General features: G+C 40.6%; 1 protein-coding gene across 1 annotated transcript; it reads left to right on the top strand.

Moving 5' to 3' along the window:
- Positions 1 to 2,223: 2,223 nt before the first annotated feature.
- Positions 2,224 to 17,408, top strand: LOC100030045 (cytochrome c oxidase subunit 5A, mitochondrial). The gene is made up of 5 exons (XM_001379615.5): positions 2,224 to 2,605; positions 12,541 to 12,657; positions 13,923 to 14,044; positions 14,835 to 14,958; positions 17,250 to 17,408. The coding sequence occupies exons 1-4, from the start codon at positions 2,500 to 2,502 to the stop codon at positions 14,946 to 14,948; spliced, it is 459 nt and encodes a 152-aa protein (XP_001379652.2). The 5' UTR covers positions 2,224 to 2,499; the 3' UTR covers positions 14,949 to 14,958; positions 17,250 to 17,408.

Genomic DNA, 17,408 nt, shown 5'->3' with positions numbered 1-17,408 from the left:
TAGCCCACCAACTTCTCAGGGTTGTTTTGAGAAGCAAGTGAAATAATAGTTGTAAAGTGCTATGTAAATACTAACTAGTATTATCATCATTATCATCATCATCACCATAATAATAAAGGGACCATCATCATCATCATCATCATCATAATAAAGGGACCTGCTACTTGATGGAGTGAATACTACTGAAAGTATCCACTTGAATTCAGAGAAATGTAGATTTTGGTCCTGCCTCAGACACATACAGGCTATTTGACTAAAGGCAATTCATTCAATCTCAGTGCCCCAGATAACTCTCTAAGCCTATAAATTACAAAGAAGTTTCTCATCTGCGTGGGGACAGGAGTTTCAGGCTAGGACTTCATCACACCAACATAATCACAGATCTAAACAACAAACAAGAGAAAGTTTAAGCATCTTCTTGTTGTGCCACTCTCTTTGGGCCTTTTCTATTAATTTATCATATTATTCACAATAGACTGCAAGCTCTTTGGAGGCCTAAGACTAGGTACTATCTTTGAGATCCCAATCACTAACACACCAAGCATTACACATAATAGATGTTTAATAAATTTGGTTATTTAATTGAAGTTGAGGAGTGTTATTGCCTAGCTCCAGTCAGGCTGTAACTGACAGCACCACAGGGGGAACTGTCTAGCAGGAAGTTCAAAAAACAGGTATGGAGTTTGGGGAAGATGGGGGCGGGGGGAGCCTCTTAATTTGCCAGTCAGTTTTACAGATAATAATAGCCAACATTTATATAACAGCTCTCTAAAGGCTGCAAAGCATTTTTTCCTCTGCACTTCATTTGGTTCTCACAAAAATGTTGTGAGATAGGTACTATCGCCTTTATTATTCCTGAAAAACTGAGGATCAGCAAGAGGAAGAGTCAAATTTTAAATCTAGGTTCTCTGATGAAAGTAGAATATTAACACAGAAATGATAAGTAGAGAAGGGTCTAGGGAAGAATCCAAGGATACTCAAGTACTTTTTTTTTTAACCCTAACCTTGATTAGAATTGATACTATTGGTTCCAAGAGGGCTAGGCCAGGGGTCCCCAAATTGCGCCCCCCACCCCAGCCATTTATCTGGCCCCCACCAAACTTCCGGAAGGGGCACTTCTTTCATTGGTGGTCAGTGAGAGGAGCACTATATGTGGCAGTGCCACAAAGCGCAGCATTGCTCATGTACAGTACTACTTCCAGTGACATAATCCTTTGTGAGGCTCTTTGTTCCAAGAGTAACTGACGAGAGGAGGAGCCAGGCAAAGGATTATATAGTTGCATAATGGAAGACTTCAGCATGGTGAGCAGTGATCTGAGGGATAGGATTCCACACTGTGTATTCTGCTGCCCGGTATAGTGGTGGCAGTGATGGGCCTGTGCAAGGTGTGACAGGCCCATAGCCAGGCTGCAGCCTCCACTATCCCAGACAGCAGTTTACAAATTTGTTCATAGTTTTTTTTAATAGTCTGGCCCTCCAAAAGTCTGAGGGACAGTGAACTGGTCCCCTGTGTAAAACTGCCACTGGGCAGTTGGGGTTAAGTGACCAGGGTCACACAGGAAGTGACCCAGACCATATCCGAACCCAGGACTTCCTGTCTCTAGGTCTGGCTTGAGATCCACCGAGCCTCCTACCTGCCCCCGCAGTAGGCTTTTTAACCACTGTTGGTTGATTAGGACCTAGTCCAAGTCCCTTGGCCTTCCTCATTTTACAGATGAGGAAACTGAGGCCCAGAGAAGGGAGGTGAATTGACCAAAGTCATTGTCATCTCTAGCGGGAGACCTTCCTGGAGGACTTGGATGGAGACTCACAGCATCCTCAGTTATTGGCGTCACAAAGTGTAACACGACTCGACCACGTTGGGGCGCTGTTGGCCTGTTCGGCCTGCATGTAGCAGGGGCGGGGCCTCAGTCCCCACTCTTTCGGCTGCCTGGAGGCTCTTAGCTCAACCTGCACGAGTCAAGAAAGTGCCATAGAGTATGAGGTGCTAGAGAGAACCTGGCGAGAGTACCTGATGGCCTCGATACAGGCCTTCGCTCTCGAAGCCAGAGCGAGGGCGCCGCCTGACGGCCTTAAGGCCTCTCTTCTCTCTCCCTTTAGGGGAAATGCCTTCCTCCGCCCCTTCCGTCACCTCCTGCTGCTCGCCCTCTGGCCGCCCTCGTTCCAAGATGGCCGCGGCCAGTCACGAGGCCCGGATATGGATATAGTTTTTCCTCCCGGTGCCGCCGTAGCCCCTCCCCTTCCTTCGCCCCCTCCCTGGCGGCCTCGTGGCGTCCGCAGCCACCTGCCTCCGGAGCGCGCGCGCGCGCACGCGCGCTGCAGTCAACCAAGTCGCGCCCGCGCCCACCCGCCCCGTCGGTTTCCCCTGGGCGCGCTTGGTGCCAGCTTCCCCCGCGCGCATGCGCCCCGCGCTTGGTCGTGCTCCTCAGCCTGGGTCCTAAGCAGTCGGCCGCAGGCTGTGTACAGTTCGTCCACCCGTCGCCTCCGTCCGCTGTCACCATGCTGGCCGCCGCTCTCCGCCGCTGCTCCGCCTCAGTGCGCGTCCTGCTGCCGAGGCCGGGGGCTGCGGCCCCTTCCGCGTCTGCGTCCTCTCCTGCCGCCGCCGGTAAGGAGCCGGCCCTCGCGGCCCCGCGTCCTTGCGGTGACCCGAGCCGCGGCCTAGAGGCCGGCCCGGCATGACCGCCCGCCAGGCCCACCTGGGAGCGACTCCGAGACCTAGACTCGAGCTACTGGCCCTCCTGGGCAGAGGTTCCCCGAGGAGGGGCGCAGGCCGGCGGGCCTGGCGGGCGGCGCCAACTTGGAGCCGCTCCTGGGCGAAGGTGACATTGACCGTCCTGGCGCCACGGGCTCCCCGCTGTGGGTGGGCTCCATCCTGGGCTGATCCTGGGGCCGGAGCGGGTCGGCGAGAGGTCTGACCTGAGCAACCGAGGGGGAGCCCCAAACTGCCCCCAGGCTGGGGAATTCCCCCCCGCCATCGCTGTGGTCCCCAACGAAAACGGGAAGCCGTAACCGGGGTCCGAGTGCATGGATCGGAGGGAGGGGACCCTTTGTTTCCACGAACCTCTGGCCACGAAGTAAAGCATCTCTTTCAGCAGTGGGTTCGGGGGCGTTGTTTGAGAAGGGGCCTAACGGTTAGCAGAATGCCAGGGGCGCAGGCCTGCAGGGAACCCCAGCACTGTCCCAGGGACAGCAGCAATAGCCAAGGAGACTGTTGTAGGAACTAGGGACGGGGCCAGAGGCAAGGGCAAATGCGGAAGCAGTCGCGGTGGGGGGTCAAACTTGAAGATGCTCCTTGGCTTTAAAAAAACAACAACAACTCCTCAGATATTAGTCCCTTTGGTGACCCACAAACTAGGAGGCAGCTTGGAGGCTTGGGTCAGGAGAACTAGATTCAGGTCCTTAACCGGTGACCTCAGCCAAGGAAGTTGCTTGTCCTCTCTGGGCATTTTGGACAGTTTAGTGATCTCCAAGGTTCCTTCTAGCTCCGGAGCCCTGATTGGTCACTGGCTGGCCTAGAGCTGGAAATGCTCCTGATGGAGAATGCATGGAGGAGACCTAGGTGGGCCCCGCAGATAGACTGCTGCTGGGCGGGCCTGCTGACTTTTTTTTTTTAATCCTTACCTTCTGTCTTGGAATCAATACTGTGTTCCAAGGCAGAAGAGTGGTAAGGACTAGGCAATGCGGGTTAAGTGACTTGCCCAGGGTCACACAGCTGGGAAGTGTCTGAGGCCAGATTTGAACTGGTCCCTAGGCCTGGCTCTCAATCCACTGAACTGCCCAGCTGCCCCAAGGCCTGGCTGACTCTTGAGGACTTCGTGGAACATACTGTATGTGACGTTTTCTTAGTAAAGATACTGGAGAAGTTTGCCACTGGATTAAGGCAGAGAGCAGTTAAGTGACTTGCCCAGGGTCAAACAACTTAAGTGTCAGAGGCTGGATTTGAACTCAGGACTCCCAGACTCCAGGCCTATCAGCTTTATGCCCTACCTACAGGCAGTACATGTATGTATACTATATATACAGAACAAATACAAATATATAGGAAGTGGTAAATTTTGAGACTCTGGGAAGGGAGGGCCATAGTGTTGAGATCAGGAAGGAATTCCTGCAATGAGACTTGAGCTACAAGCTAAAAGAAAGAGGAACTCTAAGATGAGGATAAGGATAGAGTGTATACCTGACAGACAGCAAGTGCTTAAGACATGGAAAAGGAGCCGAGTGTAAAAGGGCGACTTGAGTGATTTATGTTGAGAAACCTGTGAAGGGTATAATATGCTCATTCCTATTTATTATCTTCAGTAAAGTGACTCTTGTATGTATTCTGGGAAGATTTTCTGGTAACAGCACTTTAATCCTGGAATCTCTATTGGCAATATGTTATAGAATTAGGCTCTTGTGGTTGTGATTTTAAACACCCAAGTAGGTAACATTCTTCCTGAGACACTGTGTAATCTTTTTAGGGAATCTAAGATTTGGATTCTCAGTCTCTGGAAACTTTCATTCTTCCTGTGCCTACTATTTTGCTTAAATTGGTGTAGACCAGTAATTCTCAAAACTTTAGAGTTTTAGAGTTGCTGTATCTTATTTGTCCAGATCTGTAATCCTCTGCCCCAAATTGCTATATTGATGTATCTAGAGAGCTCTTGAAGCAATTTAAATTTTTTATTGTCATGCAAAACACTTCCATATTGGTGGTTATTATAAGAGCACACTCATATACTCCAAAACCCCTAAATAAAGCCAAAAATACACTGATATGAAAGATGACTCCAACAATTCTTCCTCTGGAGGTGGATAGCATTCCCCACCATAAATGTTTCCCTACTGTCCCAGATCACTCCATTGCTGAGAGCCACCAAGTAGAAATTTAAATTTTGAGGAAAGTTTTATAATACTCTTGGAAAGGATTATTTTAGAGTAGTGTCAGAAAAAAAGGTTGGAAATCCTTAAAGTTATCTTAATTCTATTATTAAAATTGTGTTTATACCATTGTGTCATTTCATTTTTCTTTGGATTTCAATTTGGGGCTTTTACTTCCTATCAATTAGTCAGGCCATAAAGGGCATGTTGTGTTCCAGGCATTGGGGAATCTCACACACCCACCCGCCCCTTTTTTAAAGCCTTTGGCCTAATAACTCTTAAGATTGAAGAGCTAGGGCTAGGCAAATAGGATTAAGTGACCTGCCTCCAGGGTCACACAGTAAGGAAGTGTCTGAGGTCATATTTGAACCCATGACTTTTTGACTCCAGGCCTTGAGCTGTAACCTCCCTGCTACCTAGTTGCCCCTTCTCTTAACCCCCCACCTAGTTTAAAAGAGTTTACATTGTCTACAAATTCAGTAGAAAGAGAACACTACAAAAAGAGGATTTTCATACTGGGAAACTGATTCAAGGAATTTACTTTTAAAATAGGAATGTGCAATTTAAATAATTACAAATCCTAAATTGCTGGAATAGGCACTGAAAATTAAGAATATTAAAATAATTTCTACATCTGGCTAGAGACTTACTAGCAAAATTTTAAATACCCTTTCTATTGTAATTTCTGATTCTATGACTTCAGAATATATATAGTCAAATGATTAAGCTCTTAAAGCATTTTATAAACATGAATGAACCTAATCAGAATCTATTTACAGCTTTGTATTTTCAGGGTTTTACAGAACATCATTTTGGGCAGGTACTGCCTATAGTTATTTTTCATCAAGTTTATACTGCCTACCATAAAAAGCTAGATATGATTATCTAAAGTCATATGAGGGTACATCTAAAAAAAGAACCCAGGCAAAAATAAAGCCCAAGAACCCCAGAATAGTTAAGCAGCAAGAATGCTTGAGACATTGTGAAGTAGAAAAGTTACTTACTTAATTTATTTTGAAGATGGAGAAAATTATAACAGTCATAGGATATAAGCTTGGAATGCTAATGAAATTCAACATATTCATAGTAGAACTCAGAAGAATTTAAGGGGCCTGTGTATTCTACTTGTTAGGGATAAGGGGAGAGGATGAGGTTAGCATCAAATGGAAGTTTTTCATGGTTATTGCAGAAGATTTAGAATGTCTTATATCCCAAGATAAATTATTCGTTTTACTCAAAGGTATTAACAAGGCCTATGAGATTTGAATACTGCCTTACTAATGTCCTTTATATCTAGCATAGCTGTGGGTCACCTGGGTGTGCCATGCTGAGCCACCTCATAAAAACTGTAAACCTTATTCCATTTGTAAACTTCCTAGAAGGAATATGCTGTCAAAATGAAAGTGATCTGTGTGTGTGTGTTGGGGAGGTGAGGGTGGGGAAATTCTTGAATTTCATGCTTGGCTCTACCATTTTATTAATTGGTTGTGACCTTGGTCTCAGAAATTCCCTGAGAGAAAAGCAGGCATCTGCTCTATTTCTTCAGTTACCTTAGAAAAAAAGGCTGTGGGAAATCTGACACTGGCCTGTCCAGTGTTTCATAGACTGACTTGTGTGCTGCTTCCACTATGTGGGTTGGCATATTGTTTTTGTAGCTCTTTGTTTCTGCATCTCCCTTTTCCTCTCCCTGAACCACTTTTGGTTCCTTAAACAACTCCTCCCACATTTGGACATCAGGTTGTAGCCTTAGTTTTGAATTAAGATGGGACATTTTCTCCCGTGGAGTTCCCTGTGAACTCTCAGTGAAATCAGGTCTGGTCCCTATCTATCTCCATGGTGTATTGGGGAAAGAACTTTGGATTTTGCAATCAAAACACCTGGTTTCAAATATCAACTTCGCAACTTACCAACTATGTTACCATTTTTCCTTTTCTGGACCGCAGTTTCTAGTGAGGCATTAGAATTCACTGATAATTAAGGTATATCCAGTTCTAAATCCTGTATGTTCATAAAAATCAGTTGATAAATAATTAAGAAAACTACTGGATGCACTGGGGATTCTAAAAGAGGCAAAAGATTGCCCTTGAGCTCACAGTCAAATGTAGAAAGATGTCTGAGAAATTAGATAATAGGAAGCTAGAGAAAGAAGAATGTGGTATTCTGAGTTTGAATCCTTTTTGATATTTAATCATATAAAGAGAAGCCTTGAGGTGAAATGGACATAGCTTCACACCCAAAATGATCTGGTTTTGAGTGTCTACCATATAATTTAGTGACTAAGTGAATGGTGAGCCACCTCAAACACTTATCTCAAGACTGTTCTAAAGGTCAACTAGTGATAGAGAGCCAGGCCTGGACAAGGTCTTAGATTCAAATGTAGCCTCAGACACATCCTAGCTTTGTGACTCTGGGCAAGTCACTTAACTTAGTTTACCTAGTCCTTACCAATCTTCTGTCTTGAGATAATTTTAGTATCAATTCTAAGACAGAAAGTAAGTTTTTTGTTTGTTTTTTAAGGGAAAAAAAAAGTTATATAATATTTGCCGACCTGCATTGATAGAGAGAATTTGAAATTCCCTTATAACAATTCAATTAAAGGTCATAATTAATCCCTTCATTCCCCATAGTCCTTTACAGTTTGGAAAATGATATGCATACATTCCCTCTTCTGAGCTTTTCCCTCACTCCTGTGTGGTAGGTCTTAAGAGTAGCATAATTATATCTATTTTATAGGTGAGAAACTGAGGCCTAATGAGAATGTGATCTGCCTCCTATCACAACTAATGTTTTGACAGTAGGGATCAAATCCAAGTATTCTTTGTGGTCCAGGCTCTTTCTAGTACTCCTTAGTGCCTAGATTTTCGCTTCACAAATTTAGGCTAGTAACAGAAAAACTTCAAAGCCTGAGAAAATATTTCTGTTTGAGTCATGGTTTTGGTCAAAAGGATAAAACCCTTGATTGGAAATATTTAAAGCAGTATAGTTTAGTGTATTGCTGTTAGGATTTGTCTTGGGCAAGTTGATTTATTCACCTTGATTTAACTGTTTAATTAAAACACTGAAGTTTGTTTTTTTTTAATGCTTTTACTAAGGAAGAATGACAAAATAAAACAGATGAGTTATCATCTAGCTCTCTTACCAATGGGAGTGCCCCAGTTGATCACCTAACACCTTCATAGCTGCAACTTTGAAAGCATCGTACAATCCATTTTTATACCATTTCAAAGAAGGGAAAATACCAAATGATTGGGGGAAAGCATAAATAACAATCACCAAAAAAGGCAATCAAGGAGATGTCAACAATTAACAACTCCTAAGCCTGCTTTCTTATCTCAAAAATCTTTGAGAAAGTTATACGTGAAATCCAAATCTCTGATAAAAAAAAATGTAAGACTAGTCAGATTTTAAGCTACTTTCTATTGTAAAACAGAGCTTTCTAGTTACACAATTGACTAAACAATATAGTGAAGAGATTGGCATGTGCCAATCAAATCAAACCACTGCCACTATTTCCATGCAGCTCTAATGGGAGTGGTTGAAGACAGCAGTGCCTCCTTCCAACCCAGTTTCTACAACCATCTGTGTGAGGAGAGCAATCACTGGAAAAGAAGCCACCTCTCCCTACCTACCATCTGCCAGTCCAAAAAGTAAGCCCAAGATCCCCTCTGGTGTGGCAGCACCCCTCAAACCTACTTTCAAAGCAACCATCATCTCTATGGATGCAATCATAGAAATCACTTTTGTTTATTCTGTTTGTAGGTAGCAAGCAGTCTTTAAAGCAGGTTTGTAAAAGATGTTCATGGTTTGTCATAGAGGCTCTGCACCTGCTCCATAATAGAGGGTGAAGTCTTCCTGATATTTCTGTTAGCAGATGGTATTGTGCTAGAGGCATCAAACCCAGAAGATGGTAGTGCTTCCCCAATGAAATCTATAGATATTCAAAAAAATATTGGTCTGATAATCCACATTTTAAAAAAAATTGTATTGCCCAGATTGTGGCATATAATTGATTGGGCAGTCCATTGATGCCTAGATTTTAGACATGTACTATGAATGAGCAATGAATTAGACCTAGGATTGAATAGGAAAGAAGGCTGCAATTACACTTGGGAAATTATGCAGGGCTTTGATTAGTTTCAAATTGTTCTCTAACATAAAAGTCTGTCTTCTTATTATGGATTTCCCCCTAGTGGCACTTATATGACTAAACCATGGAACTCTATAGGATTAAAATTGCAAGTGACACAGAGGGCAATGGAAAAGAAGCATAGTAGGAGAAAGTAGCCTAATGAACATTTTCTACAAACAGTAGTCTGAGGAATATTATCAAGGTGAGGAAAGGAAGTATACCAAAAGCCACGTAATAAACAGATCTATTTGATAAACAGTTCAGAAATCCTGAATGGTGCCCTGGTTCTTGTGAAATATTAAAAAGCCTAGGTAAGGCCTCTGGCATATCATCTGAGAAGGACTTAGGGAAGGACATGAATGAGAATTACATGGAATGAGCAAGGTGAAGATAGTGAGCATCACAGTTATTTCAAATTATTTAAGCCAGCTTTTAGAATAGATGACTTATGAACTTCTAATACTGTCTTAAGAATAGGTTTCATTATGTTATTGGAAGTCACGTTTTATAGAACAATCGAACTGCTCCTTCTCTTTTCATATGCCCTCTGACCTTTGTCCAGGGCCCTCTTCTCTGTACTACTGTATCTGGTGGCCTCATCAGCTGCCAAGGATTTAATTACCACCTCTATGTTGATGATTCTTCAAATCTGCTTTTCCTCTTTGCTGACCTCACATCTTGCATCTCCAACTGCCTATCTGGTACCTCAGACTGAATGTTTAGCAGACATCCCTAAGATCTTTTGCCCTAAACCTCCTTGCTCCATTATACTTTCCTTATTACTGTAGAGGGCAACACTATCATCCTAGCCCTCAGGCTTGCAACATAAGAATTATCCTGGCTTCATCGATACTTTCCCCATGCCCCTCCCATTTAATCCATTGCCAAGGCCTGCTGATTTCATTTTGCTGCATCTCATTTTTTTTTTCCTCTTCTCTGACACTGATAGCACTCTAGTCCAGGCTGTCATCATTTTTTACCCAAATTATTTCAGTAGCACAATCTTTGGGTCTGCCTGCCTTAAGTCTTCCTCATTCCAATCCATTCTCCATTCAGCCACTAAAATAATTTTCCTAAAGGCAGGTCCAATCATGTCTGCCCTCCTTACTCAGTAAACTCTAGTTTCTCCTATTTCCTCTAAGATCAACTGCAAAATGCTTCCTTTGGCATTCAGAGCCCTTCGTAACCTAGCCCTCTTTATGTTCCCCTTACATCTTATTCCTCTCCACATACTCTGATCCAGTAACACTGGTTTCCTGGCTGTTTCACAGACGAGCCATTCCATTTCTTGGCATTTCCTCTCACTATCCACCATTCCTAGAACTTCCTTCTCTGCTCCAGCTGCTGACCCACCTGGATTTCCTAACTAAATTCTCACCATCACCAGGAAGCCTTTGTCAATTCCTCATAATTCTGAAACCTTCCCTTTGTTAAGTATTTCCTATTTATCCTATTATATTGTTTGATTTGTATACTTGTTTGCATCCTGTCTCCCCTTAGATTTTTTTTTTACCCCTTCTGTTTTTATAACAACTCTATCAGACAGAAGGGCAAGGGCTAGGCAATAGGACTTGCCCAAGATTACAAAGTGAGGAAGTATCTGAGGCCATATTTGAACCCAGATCCATCTGACTCCAGGCTGGAGCTCTATCCAGAGCCCCTTGGCTGTCCCTCATCCTCCCAGTAGACTTTAAGGTCTTCAAGGGTAGAAACTCTCTTTTTACCTCTTTGTATCCCCACTGCTTAGCCTGGCACATAGGCAGGTACTTCATAATTGTTTATTGATTGATTGATCCAACCCCCCTCATTTTATAGATAATGACATTAAGACCTAGAAATATTGTGAATTATTTGCCCAGAATCACAGAGCAACAAATATTGAGTCTATTTTGTTTCTCTCAAAATGTCAAGTGCATTGTAAATTTATATCAACTCGGTTCCTTTGCGTTTGGCATAGAAGGATCACTGAACTTAATTGGAAGACCTAGGTTTAAAACTCAGCTATCAGACCCAGCTGTTGGACCTTGAGCAAACCATATACCTTCTTTTGACCCTCAGTTTCCTAATCTGAAGAATGAGGATGATATTTGTATTCCCCGTCTTGCAGTGATGTTAAAGATTAAAAGTATTTTAACTGCCTTTTTTTTTTTTGTGACCTGATACTGTGTATTGGTTCTAAGGCAGAAGAGTGGTAAGGGCTAGCCAATGGAGATTAAGTGACTTGCCCAGGGTCACACAGCTAGGAAGTGCCTGAGATCAGATTTCAACCTAGGACTTCCTATCTCTGGGCCTGACTCTCAAGCCACTGAGCCACCCAGATGCCCCTTTAATAAGATAACCTGAATAAAAATAAAAACCTTAAAGTGATAAATGTAAGCTTGATTATTACTATAATAGCTAGTTTTAATAGAACTGTGATTAGTTCTTAAAGTTCAGATTCTAGCTTTATTTTTATTAAATATTAGACAAAACCTAATGACCCATTCTTTTTATATTAAAATATATATCATTCTCACCCATTAATATGATTGATTCAGAAATTAGAGTGTTTATTCTTTTCCTCTTGAGAAAAACACAGAAAATGCATTTTTATTATTAGGTCAAATGAAATTCATTCTAGATAGTACCAAGTGGTGTGATCAGTTATCAAGTAGAGGTCTTATCAGCAAATTGAGTTGCTGATCTAAAAGTGACATTCTGTTATCTAGCCACTTAAGCAGCCAGTTTCCAGTATTTCTCTCTCTTTTCTGTTTTGCTTTAGTTCCTTTCCCATTCTGTCTTAGTGTTAGATTGTATATCTTTTTTAAATGTTTGTTGTATTTTGCTTTTATACCTCAAGACATTTCTGGGAATAACCTTATTCCTCCAAACCCTCTTGAAATTGAATTATTCCATGCAGCTAAGAAGAAATCATTTAATCCAAAATGTCTAATAGAGTAACTGCCTCTCACAATATGGAATGGTTCAATACAGTTCCCCACCTCTCTTTAGAGAGGAGGAAGTTGTATTTGCCTTTTTGTACTCCAGGTTTAGTACTAGTTTTTCATTTCCTTAGGAATGCATACCTATTTTCTGATATACTTTCAAAACTAAATTTGAATAATTTTATGATTATTGGGTGTAATGTTTTAAAATGTTTAAAATACTCTTATAGCACATCAGACTATACTTTATAAGCCAAAGGAACTAAAATTTATCATGGAATTTAGGCTTCTTAAAAATAGGAAATGTGATTTCCTTCCTGGCCTTTCAGGTGCTATCAAGTATTTGAAAGGAAAAAAAAATTATTTTGTGTGTTACGGGGTTATTTGTGAGGGCTAGATGTTAAAGAATGAGGAAAAAATAATGCTGTGTTCTTGTTTTCCAAACTGATATATTTACTGATTGATTCCCAGTCCTTAGAAACTTTATAGTATATATAAGATACATCCTGAGATTTTTTAACATTTGTACTACAAACATTGAAGATATAATATGAACATTTTTTCCAGATTAAATAGATATTTTGGTTAAATGTCTAGCATTTTAAAAATTCTCCTTTCTCTGTGTAGCCATCCAGTCAGTTCGCTGCTATTCCCATGGGTCCCATGAGACAGATGAGGAGTTTGATGCTCGCTGGGTGACATACTTCAGCAAACCAGATCTTGATGCCTGGGAATTACGAAAAGGTATGGATGATGATTGGCCATAAGTATATTTTAGTGAGAGAAACTAAGCTGCATCATAGTTGTAGGCTACTGCTATGGAACACAGTTAACCTTTATGATTGCAACACTGGTAAAAGGAAACAATCAGCAGTAGTTAAACAGAACTTTTAAACTTTATCCTATAAAACAGCTGTGTCAAACATGGAACCTACAGCACTTCCAAGTGCAGCCAGATCCAGATTAAAATGTAATTGGGAAATAGTTAATAAAATAAATAAAAATATGATAAAACATAATGGTCATATTTGGTTTTCTAAGTCAGTATGCATCTTCAAGGATCTGTGTCAATGGGACTCCTGTTTCTATTTGCATTGGATCCTTCTACAATAAAATATCACACAAGACTACTCCATTTTAAAAGATTTGTATTTTTGAAAGGAATCACAAAAGCAGTTTTCTTATTTCTTGCCTGCTAAGAGAGGTGTTGTTTGTTTGTCTTGGTTACGTGTTTCACTTGCTCAATATAAATGTTAAAGTAAAATTGGTTACAATGTGTTTTCCTATATTAGAGAAATTTAATTAACACTAGTCGGGTGGGAATAATAGTTTGCTGCTTCATGTGTAGTTTGTGAATATTTTTTCCTTCAAAACAAGACATCTCAAGCTGGATTCTAGCATTCTGGGTTATTTTAGAGACTGTGTTTTCTTTGTTTTTTAACCCTTATCTTCCGTCCTAGTGTCAATTCTATGACAGAAAAATGATAAGGTTTAGACAATTGGGGGTAAGTGATTTGCTCTGGGTTACAAATCTGGGAAGTATGAGACCAGAATTGAACCCAGATCTTCCTGACTCCAGGCCTACTACCAAGCCGCCCTTCTCTTTTTGTTTTTTTTAAATCCCCTAATGCTTTAAGAAAAAAGTATAGTGACTTCATACTTCTTCATTTAGTAAATTGGGTTTTCCACTGAAAGACTATCAAGTATTTTTGTGTGTTGTTCTGTAGAAGTGAAAGTAGCATTCCTTTAGACTTCTGGAGTTTGTTGCCTATGAAACAACATGTGGGCTTTCCTTTCCTTTCCATTATGATCTCATAAACTGTGCTAACAGTAATTCCTTGATGTAGTATAGTTTGGAGAACACCAAAGCAGGAATTGGGAAACTTGGAATCTTAGTCAATTTCTTAGGGCTTCAGTTTTAATTCTTTGGAAATGGGGATAGTTAAATTGAGCATACCACCATGTTCAATTTTATATTGTCTCACCACTTTTTTTTTTTAATTCAATAGGAATGAATACACTGGTTGGCTATGATCTGGTTCCAGAACCTAAAATCATTGATGCTGCTTTGAGAGCATGCAGACGGTTAAATGATTTTGCTAGTGCAGTTCGCATTCTAGAGGTTGTAAAGGTCAGTGAAAATACAGTCGGCCTGAGAATTCTGTTGTTGTGTTATAGGTTTGCATTATGTTTATTTATTAAAAAACTGTGGAAAGATTGTCTTAGAATTTGTTAATGGCAAAGGAACAGCAGGTTAAAGTTTTCTGAGTTTCTTTAGCTTAAAGGATTACTGTGTGAGGAAGATGGGTTTCATTGCAAAGTAGAACTTTGCCAAAACTCATCCAGAAATAAATGACTATTTAGTAAATAAATGACAGTTTTCCCAGAAAAAAACATCATTGTGTAATTATAACCAAAAGTTGGGGGGGGGGGGGGCTCACAATCTACACAAGGAAAGATAATGAAATTGCTTTATCTTAAATGAAAGGCAGAATTATGGGTTCTGTTGGGTATCAGTCCATTCAACACTAGAGCTAACTGAATTACGGACTCTAATTAGAGGGAAATTAAAATACTTCCCTGCCAATTCAATTATAAATGTTGCCTGCTGGGTAGATTTGACTGCCCACACATAGTTTTCTGTCATCATCCTGGCATGTTTTCCTAAACATCATCTAGTTAGTATGTTCCAGTTGGTAAAATTATTCCTAGACTTTAATAAGGTTTACCCTGATTTAAGGGTACACTTTAAAATTCTTATAGTAGTTTGTCACCTTCTTTATTGAAAATAACCATTCACTGATCAAAGTAATTCTAAGGGGAATAGAAACCTTCAGCTTTAGATGTGTGGGTTGTATGTAATGTCAGACTGGTTTTGTTAGCTGCATTAAGTTAAATGGGTTTTCTGTTTTTGCTGTTAGGACAAAGCAGGACCTCATAAGGAAATCTACCCATATGTTATCCAGGAACTTAGACCAACTTTAGATGAATTGGGAATCTCTACTCCAGAAGAATTGGGCCTGGACAAAGCATAAACTGTCATGGGTAAGGAGCAGCAATAATAAAATAAGTAGTCTTCTAACACCATTATGTATTTTTTTAATTGCAAATTTTTATTTAATTAATTTAGAGTATTTTTCCATGGTTACATGATTCATGTTCTTTCCCTCCCCTCCTTCCCCCTCCCCCTGTAGCCACAAACAATTCACCATTATGTATTCTTAAAATGACCTAGTCAGTTCTATACCCTAAAAGCTGAGCATTGAGGAGGAGGGTCCCTGAAAGGTGGAATATTTAGTATGCTTTGACAGCTCCCTTCCCTCACCCCAACAACAATCACCCAACACTATGGGACCTTTTAAAGTTTCTTTAATAGAATATTTGGGGTCACAAGTTAAAAGATAATCAAAGAGTTCACTGCTGGGTTATGGGGTAAAGGTTGTTATCACAAATACCCTTTCACTAATGTTTTTGTGAAGAGAAATATCTTTTTTAAGTTTGTTGCTGCTGTCTGTTCAGCTGTAGAATTTCATAGGTAGCTATTTGAAGGAATTTAGAGACCCATGGTCTTCTGTAGAAGCATACAACGAGAACAGACATTTATTATACACCTACAGTATGCCAGGAGCTATGCTAAGCACTTTAAATATTATCTGATTTGATCCTCACAACAACCCTAGGAAGTAGCTACTATTATTGTTCCCGTTTTTATAGTTGAGTCAAACAAAAATTAAGACTTGCCCAGCTAGTCAGAGCTAAGAAGTGTCTTAGGTTAGTCAATTCTTCCTGACTCCAGGGTCCACAGTCTACATTAGGCCTAGAGATAGAAACTAGTCTGTGCTATAGGTTTTAATAAAAATGAAACCAATTAAAATTACTTAACAGATATGTACTATCCAAGCAGGTAAGTGAGCAATAAGCAGTGACTCTCTTTGGGTTGTCATTAATGAAGATTTGTATTTATTTGTTGATAAACATGAGCATGTAAAAGGCAGATATGAATAACTGCACAACTCCATTCCAGATGCTATAGGTACAGCCAAGTGTGAGCTTTCTTAATGTTTGAGCATTTCAGTTCAGCACCATTAGTGTGCAAAGCATAGTTCTGGAATCACTTTGCCATATAAATGCTTTGGACATAGCATTCCTTACCTGTGTTGCCAGATAGCTGTTTGTAGATTGGTCTGTATTTCCCACAAGGAGCTCTAGAAGCACTTTTTACCAGATCCTTTTTTCTTTTTTTGCATAAATTGATGGGGGAGTTTTCATTGTGCAGAAGTATGTTATTTGTAAATGGATTCAATTGTAGTCATAGGATCATAGAAGTCATCTAGCTCCATCCTGTTGTTTCACAGATGAAAGAACAGGGCACCCAAGTTGTCACGTGCTCTTACCCACTGCCTTGAACTCTCTACTTGGTTTCTTTCCATTTGATGTTCTTGCCTTCAAAAACATGCAGGAATAAGCTAAAATCAGTGGTTTCTTTTCTAAGGAATGTTCTTCTACTTAGCAAAGAAGGTTACTGTAACATTTTACTAGTGGAAAACAAAAGCCAATCCCTTGTTTGTAGATGAAAGGAAACCAGCAAAAGTTAAATTGGCAGGCAAAGAGTTAGCTATCTTTCAGGACTCCTCTGAGGCCCCATGGAAATCCTAGAGTAAACAAAATCCGAGGACCTGGGTTTGAATCCTGTTTCTGCTCTTCACTTAACCCCAACGGTGTGACCTCAAATCAATCATTTAATTACTTTCCCTCAGGGTAGTTATCTGTAAAACAAAGGGGCTGAACTGTATGACCTCTGTCTCTTCCAGTTTTACAATCTATGATTCGTACATAATAGATTATTTCTTTTTTTTTTTTAATATATTTTATTTGATCATTTCCAAGTATTATTCGTTAAAGACATAGATCATTTTCTTTTCCTCCCCCCCACCCCCCATAGCCGACGCGTAAGTCCACTGGGCATTAGATGTTTTCTTGATTTGAACCCATTGCTTTGTTGATAGTATTTGCATTAGAGTGTTCATTTAGAGTCTCTCCTCTGTCATGTCCCCTCAACCTCTGTATTCAGGCAGTTGCTTTTCCTCGGTGTTTCCACTCCCATAGTTTATCCTTTGCTTATGAATGGTGTTTTTTTCTCCTGGATCCCTGCAAGTTGTTCAGGGACATCACACCGCCACTAATGGAGAAGTCCATTACGTTCGATTCATAATAGATTATTTCTAAGAGGATTTGCAAAAAGAGTTGTAAGATGAGAAGAAATGATTAAAGATGAGCCAAGTGCTCAGGAAGAGGGATAGATGTTACTCACTAATTCTCCTTTTTTTCTCTTTCAGATGGGCTTCCTAAAGATTGGTTGGTAATGCTACTTGATCATACACATTTACCTGGAGATGCTGATGATAGAATATTATTTGAACGTGTTGTCTTTATTGAGTCCTGGTCTGTACAATATTTACTTGGATCTTAATAAAAGAGAAGCAGTTTGAACTTAA

Source organism: Monodelphis domestica, chromosome 1, assembly GCF_027887165.1.
Source record: "Monodelphis domestica isolate mMonDom1 chromosome 1, mMonDom1.pri, whole genome shotgun sequence".
Lineage (NCBI taxonomy): Eukaryota > Metazoa > Chordata > Mammalia > Didelphimorphia > Didelphidae > Monodelphis > Monodelphis domestica.
Note: the sequence above shows the minus strand (reverse complement) of the source record. Positions and strands in the feature narration are given on the sequence as shown.

Excerpts from the sequence above, each read along its gene's own strand:
- LOC100030045 (XM_001379615.5), top strand. The coding sequence starts at position 2,500 with ATGCTGGCCGCCGCTCTCCGCCGCTGCTCCGCCTCAGTGCGCGTCCTG. Across the intron at positions 2,606-12,540 it reads GTCCTCTCCTGCCGCCGCCG|CCATCCAGTCAGTTCGCTGC; the intron begins GTAAGGAGCCGG and ends TTCTCTGTGTAG. Across the intron at positions 14,045-14,834 it reads GCATTCTAGAGGTTGTAAAG|GACAAAGCAGGACCTCATAA; the intron begins GTCAGTGAAAAT and ends TTTTGCTGTTAG.